Here is a 7,752-nt window from a genome sequence, read left to right as displayed (position 1 = left end):
CTTTCCACCCCAGAGTATTGCTCTGAAGAATGGCACCTGTTATTAACCATGATTCACCTACAGTCACTGCTCAGTTCCCTGAAATGCAGACTAAGAGGGAAGGTAGGGATGAACATTCCAAGGGCTTCCTCTGGATGCCAGAGTTATCAGTGGGCACTTCTGCCTACCTTTCTGATTGATTTCATGGAATACAACATCCAGGATCATGGTCTCAGTCTCCTGCATTCAGAAGCTTGCTCTCCGCAGTAACATAGTTTGCATTAGGTGGGACAGCATCCCAGTCACTTGCCCCTACTGCCCACAGCCACCCCAGTGTGGGACAGGCAGCATGGATGGAGAGTAGCCCTCCATTTTCCTGACCCCACTTTGGGACTGGAGAAGTAGAAATTACCTGGAGAATGAGGAAAACCTTGGTGTTCAAGAGCACTGTTTTGTAGAAATGTCGTGAGCTTGCTCCTAAAGGAGCCTGTGGCAACTTGCCTTAATTCTGCACCCAGGGACCTCAGCTCAGGACCCAGCTGCTGACTCAGTCACTGTGGACAGTGTCTTGGGCTCAGTTTGGGCCTTACAGGCTGACAAACGTAAGGAGACACAACTACTGTGCACTTTTAAAGATTTATTTCAGAGTGCTGGTCAGTGACCTATCACAGACCTGGTGTGAGAGCCCCGTGATGTGTGCGGGACCCCTGTGTCTCCTGCAGACCCCTGGAAATGGAGATGTCAGCTTTGCCACCTCCTTACTGTAGTTTCACTCATGCTCCTGTGGATTGCTTATTGTTCAGGGGTCTGGACACTGATTTACGGATTGGCATTATTAGCTATCTCTTCCTTATCTGTAACTGTCTTGATTGTTTTTACATTGGTGGCGACGCCAAAGAGGAGTGCAGCTATTAAGGCGTAAATGCGAGCAAAGACCACTCTCAGATATATCACTGATTCATGACTTTGCCTGACTAACCGCATTCTTCTTGGAGGGGGTCCACTGTCTATACTCCCTCCTTTACCTCGCAATTTGCAGGATGGGGGATCCCAGCCTACGTGGCAATGGCAGTTCCTGTTATTGTTGCAAATCCCCCTATGATTGCATTTCTCAGGGAAACAGTTGTAATTTATTTCACTTACAGTAGCATTGCAGGCAGAATTCTCACAGAACTTTCCAGGAGCACAGGGGGTTCCATTTCTCACATGACCAATATCAGTTGTTCCTGTGGAGCGATGTGTGTCTAGTCCCCAACACCAGGCACCTGAGATCTTAGACTGATGGAATCCCACATGTTCTTGCAACCGAGGGAGATGAGTGACATTGGTACATTGCAGCCTTCCACACTTGACATCATGGTCCTCACAACGCATAAATAGTCTGGATACAAACTCTCTTTTACAGTGTCCAAATCGGTGGCCTTTTTTATTAATTTGGTAGCAGACATCTGGACCCTCCACAGTGTTTGCACCAAAGATTTCTTTGCAATGCACAGTCCGGTCAGTGCAGTTTCCATGATAGCAGTAACCCTCTTCAGTGCACGGGGTTCCATCTTGCATGTAGAAATTATCAGGGCATTGAGAGGATCCCCCCTTGCAATACTCTGGAAGGTCACAGATATTTCGAATTGGTCTACAGAGGGTCCCAACAGCAGAGAAGGTGCAATTTGTACAGCACAGTCCTTTATCACAAAGAAATGTACCTTCAAGTTTGCAGTTGTTACTACAGCAGGGGTTTCTGGCACACTGCTTGATGGAGCCACAGTCACACTGCTCCCTACCCTCTACTACAGAGTTTCCACAACGTATGTGTGTCAGACTTGTATTAAAGAATATCACCTCTTCGTTGTATAGGCAATGCTCGTTAACCTTCAGAATGTTTTGTAAGTGCACAAAAGAACAGTTACTAAAGGAATCTGTCAACACAGGGTATCTGTACATGATGCAGCTGGACCTCCTCTGGCAACTGCACTCATTACTATCAAAATACAGACCAATGGACCTCCCACAGTATTGGGACATTATCACAGCTAACAGTAAATAATGTCTGCCCAGATGACCAACCATATGTAGGCATTGAGGAGAGCATAAACCATTGGCCACGGGATCATTTTGATAGTCTTGTGGTCCTTCTTTAACCACAATGAAGGATGAACTAGGGTTTATGATTTGGAACAAGTAGGTCGAATGAAATCTGTAATATTCACCACCTGGCAATCTATAATCATTCATATTGACTGGATCTCTTACATCAAATATAAGGACTGCAGTAAGATGAAACTTTATATCAAGACCTTTATATATTGAGTCAATTAAACTAACCATATCTATCAGAAACTTTGCACATGTTGTTACATTATTATATAAACGATAAATTGAATTGGAACTTTGAGCAAATCCTTTGATCATGGCTTTATGGGAGGAAAAGATCCTATTACTGATCCTGGGGCCTGGACTGGTAATTTCTTCAGAGAATAGGGTGTCCCTAACATCCTTATGTCCCAGTTTGTAGGTAGGTCCTGTTGCATTGGTGTCTGCCACTATCTGAGAAACAATGTGTTCAAACCTTTGGGAATTGCTGAGGGGTTTGATTTCATAGGCAAGGTCATCCAACTTCATGATACCTTCAAGACCCCCATAGCACGTGTCCACGGTGACCATGGAAAGGGGAATCTCCTCCAGGTAGCCGAGGTAGTAACAGTCTGGAGGGATGAAGGGGTAGTCCATCTGCAAGGCTCCTTGGTCATCCTGAGTCATCATCAGCAGATGTCTGGACCAAAACAGTTTCTTGCGCCGCATGTGGATAACGTGTCTCTTGCCCCCAAAATGCAGACTGTAGGACAGCCAGCCTGGCATCTGAATGCCTTTGCCATGGTGCAGCTCCTTCCTGGGAATGACCACCTCAGAGGAGATGTAGCGCCATGAGGGACGGCCTTGAGAACCCCGGACAGGAGCCAGTCCTGCCCAGAGTGCAAGCAGCAAGAGGAGCACCCTCATAGTGACCTGGCCCTCTGCCAGCCCCATGCCCCTTCTCAGGGACATCTGTCAGTGAGACTGGGTAAAGGGAGGATCCTCAGGAAGCCAGGTCTGGAGCATCTGACAGGAGACAGGGCTGCCTCAGTCTGCCAGCACCCTACTCCTGGGAGCCACCTGTGGGGATTAGGTCACAGTCACAGGGTGTGGCAGTGGGTGGGTTTGCATGTCAGTTCAGCCGGGGTGGATGTGGGACAGGTGAGTGGGCCATGTGCATGAGTGTTCACATGGACATGGGAAGGAAGTTGGACCCAGAGGCATCCCTAGATTCAACCTGTTCAGTTTTTCCTCCAGATAATTGAATAAGTGATATACAGTTATAGCAAATTAACTCCTTTACCAGTTCCATCTCCCATGGCACTGCTGAGTCACTTTTAGTGACTATTCCTATTCCTCACTCTGGAGGCCACTCTTTCCTACTTCCTTGGCATGTGGAGGTAGACATTGCAAAATTTACCTTATAGGTGTTGAAAATAATGGCTTTGAAATATTACATGTCTTAGCATGTGACTTATTTTGGTTTGCCATTAACTTGCAAGTCATTTGGTCCTTTGTGTTTTTTATTTCATTTATTTTTTTTTGAAGCTTCCTTTGAGCTTACTGAGTAAAACATTCCCCAGCACTCCATGCGATATTCGGTGAGTTACAAGTTTGTATGTTATTTTTTTCTCACACCAGATGGTGAGACCAGAATGTACTGCTGGCACATGTGAGAGCCAGGGGTTCTTTCCTCTACTCCTCTATTTTGGTTCTTTCCTGGGCTTTGGCAACATGTGTGTTCCCTCCTCAGCTGAAGACACAGGGGTGGTGACGTTACTTTTGTACCTGGCATCATGGAGACTGGTGTGAACAAGAAGTATTGCCAACCACTGCAATGCCTTCTTTCATCAACTACCCTAACCCCCCCTCCCCGTCTTTAAAATCCCCTGTGTTAGGCAAAAACCTCATCTTTGGCTTTTCAACAAGAATGTGACTTCTGCCCAGGTTGCTGGGCTCCTGAATAAAGCTCACATTCTTTTCCAGTCAAAACTCATCTCTTTAATACAGGCCTTTCCAACAATGGGCAGCTGAATATGGGTTTAGGTAACAATAAATCAGATAATGGAATGGCAGGTGCCAGGGGCTGGTGGGAGGGACAATGGAGAGTTGCATCTGAGGGGGTATGATTTTCTGTTATGCAAGATGATTAAGAGGTCTGCTCAGAAACCATGCACCCGTAATTAACAATACTGTGCTGCACAGTTTAAATTTTGTTAAGAGAGTGGGTGTTATACGCAAGTAATGAATCATGGAACTTTACATCAAAAACTAGGGATATACTGTATGGTGACTAACATAATAAAGAAAATATTATTATTGAAAGAGAGAGAGAGAGAGAGAGAGAGAGAGAATCTCGGAGCTTCCGGTTAGTGAACACGTGGAGATTTGGGGAGAGTGGTGGCCTGGAGAAGATAGGGAAATTGCTTGCTTTTTCTCCAGACCTTGCCCTACCTAACTCTTCCATTTGTCTGTTTCTGAGTTACATCCTTTTATAATCAACCACTGATCTGCCTGACATATTCCACAGAGTCCTTAAGGAAGCTGGCTTCACAGTTTTCCATCTGGCAGAGTCTTGGTGAGCTACAGATCTCTTTGGGGGACTACAAATAAGCGGACATTTCATTATACAACAGAAAACATGTTTTCAAAGAAGGGTTCCAAGATGGCGGTGGAGCAGGAGACCTAAAGTTCATCTGGTCCCAGGAATTCAATGAGAGAGCTACCAAACCATTCTGAATACCTATGAATGCAACTGGAGAATGAAGAAGAGTAGCAGAAACACTATTAACAGAAAAGTGACCACTTTCTACAAGGAGGAGAAAAGATGGCGGAGGAGTAGGGGATCCCTTTTTCAGCTGGTCCCCTGAGTTGAGCTGGATATCTACCAGACCATACTGAAAACCCACAGAATCAGCCTGAGATGCAGGAAGATAGATCTGGATCTCTACAAACGAACATCTCCAGCACTGAATATTGAGGTACGAAGCAGGGAGCTGTGAATCCGTGCACAGATATTGGAAGATAAATGGAAGGGGGAGGGAGCCAACCCACTCTGGCACCAGGAAGCAGTAGCCACTTGCACTGGGGAGTGGGCTGGACTCATGGACCGGCACCTGTGAAATAGCAGACTGAGACCGTAAGCCTGGGATCGCAAGTGCGACCAGACTGAAAACTGGAGCTCTGGAGCACTCACTAGAATCTGACTAAAACCGGGAGCTCAGGAATGTGTGTGTGTCCAAACCGAAAACTGGAGCTCCGGAGTACACACTTGGATTAGACTGATACCGGGAGCTTGGGAGCGTGTGCACAACCAGACTGAAAACCAGCACTCCACAGTGTGCATGAACCACACTGAAACAGGGAGCTTGGGAATCACATGCGTGGGAACTGGGGGTGGCTGGCGGTGTTAGAAGCAAGAAGGACAGAGACGTGCTGGCCCTGGAAGTGAGGGCTGGGAGAGTGTCTGTGGGGCGCACAACCCAGGACGTTGCAGGGTTTTTAGCAGCACTGACAGAAACAGAGTTGAAGTGGCCAAGAGAGCTCAGTGGAGAGCAGACTGCAATCTCTCTGTTCTGAGACAGAGGCTAGGATATGTCCACTGCTATCTGACTCTCAGAAGAGTCACAGAAAACCTCCAGGCAAAGCCTCCAGAGAACAAAAGCCTGGAAATACCAGCTCACATTGTGCCCATCCCCATCACCATCCCCTCTTGCATGGGACAGGGCGACTCTACCCAAACAGGGTTGTGTGAGTATCAGTGCTGCAGGCCCCTCCTCCAGAAGGCAGGCTGAAAAATCGAGAAGCCTAAATCCCTAAGGTCCCTATAAAACAAGTGCACACTGCCTGGGTCCTGGTTAATAATTTGGGCTCTGGGCATCCCTGCAACCTCTCCTCATCAGAATGATGATGAGGAGAAATCCCCCCCAGCAAAGAAAAGATAATGAGTCTGTGGCCTCTGCCACAGAACTGATGGATATGGATATAATCAAATTGTCAGAAATGGAGTTCAGAGTAACAATGGTCAAGATGATTTGTATGCTTGAAAAAAATATTAATGAAAATATTAACGACAATATGGAATCTCTATGGGCAGAAATGAGTGTGAATCTGGCAGAAATTAAAAATGCTATGAATCAATTGCAGTCTAAACTAGATGCTCTGACGGTCAGGGTAAATGAGGCAGAAGAACGAATTAGTGAAATGGAAGATGGGATGGTAGAAGAGAAAGTTAAAACAGAAACTTGGCTCAAAAAAATCAAATCTCAAGAATGCAGATTATGGGAGATTACTGACTCAATGATAAGTTCCAATGTCAGAATCATTGACATCACTGAGGGGTTTGAGAAAGAGAGAGGTCTAGAAGAGATATTTGAACAAATTGTAGCTGAGAACTTCCCAAATCTGGCAAAGGAAACAAGCATTGGTGTCCAAGAGGCAGAGAGGACCCCTCCCAAGGTCAATGAGAACAGACATACACCATGTCACGTCATAGTGCAATTCACAAACATTAGATCCAAGGATACAGTATTGAAAGTGGCCAGGGGGAAGTAAATCCCTACATACAGAGGGAAAAATATCAGAATAAAGTCAGAGCTGTCTAGAGAGGCCTGGCAGGCCAGGAAGGGTTGGCAGGGTATTTAAAAGCTCTATCTGAGAAGAACATGCACCAAAGATCCTTTATTCAGCAAGACTGTCATTCATAATTGATGGAGAGATAAGGACCTTCCAGGATTGGCAGAAACTGAGCAAATTCGCAACCACCAAACCAGCCCTACAGGAGCTATTAAGGGGGGTTCTATAAAAGTAAAAAGGCCCTAAGAGTGATATAGAACAGAAAGTTACAATCCATAGAAAGAAAGACTTCACGGGAAAAATGACATCATTAAAATCGTATCTCTCAATAATCAGTCTCAATGTGAATGGCCTAAATGCTCCCATAAATTTCCATAGGATTGCAGATTGGTAAGAAGATATGATCCATCCATTTGTTGTCTACAAAAGACTTATTTTGAACCTAAAGATACATCCAGACTGAAAGTGAAGGGATGGAAAACCATTTTCATGTCAATGGACCTTAAAAGAAAGCTGGGGTAGCAATTCTCATATCAGACAGATTAGATTTTAAACTAAAGATGGTAGTTAGAGATACAGAAGGACACTATACTATTCTTAAAGGATGTATCCATGAAGTGGATATGACAATTATAAATATCTATGCCCCCAACAGGGGAACAGCTAGATACACAAGCCAACTCTTAACCAGAATAAAGAGACATATAGATAATAATACGTTAATAGTAGGGGACCTGAACAATCTACTCTCAGCAATAGACAGATCACCTAAGCAGAAAATCAACAAAGAAACAAGAGCTTTGAATGCCATACTAGACCAGATGGACCTCATAGATATATACAGAACACTACACCCCAGAACAACAGAATACTCATTCTTTTCGAATGCACATGGAACTTTCTCCAGAATAGACAATATACTGGGTCACAAAACAGGTCTCAACCGATACCAAAAGACTGAGATTATTCCCTGCATATTCTCAGACCACAATGCTTTGAATTTGGAACTTAACCACAAGGGCAAATTTGGAAGAAACTCAAACACTTGTAAACTAAGAAACATCCTTCTCAAGAATGATTGGGTAAACCAGGAGATTAAAAATCAGTTTAAACAATTTTTGGAGACCA

The 7,752-nt window shown here is 44.9% G+C and overlaps 1 protein-coding gene across 1 annotated transcript; it reads right to left on the bottom strand.

Annotated features, from left to right (window-relative positions):
* Window positions 1–798: 798 nt before the first annotated feature.
* LOC125282257 (disintegrin and metalloproteinase domain-containing protein 29-like) lies at window positions 799–3,003 on the bottom strand. The gene has a single exon (XM_048216448.1). It carries the CDS (start codon window positions 3,001–3,003, stop codon window positions 799–801), a length of 2,205 nt encoding a protein of 734 aa, XP_048072405.1.
* Window positions 3,004–7,752: the final 4,749 nt, after the last annotated feature.

This window comes from Ursus arctos, unplaced genomic scaffold, assembly GCF_023065955.2.
Source record: "Ursus arctos isolate Adak ecotype North America unplaced genomic scaffold, UrsArc2.0 scaffold_25, whole genome shotgun sequence".
Lineage (NCBI taxonomy): Eukaryota > Metazoa > Chordata > Mammalia > Carnivora > Ursidae > Ursus > Ursus arctos.
This window is presented reverse-complemented; position numbering and strand designations above follow the sequence as displayed.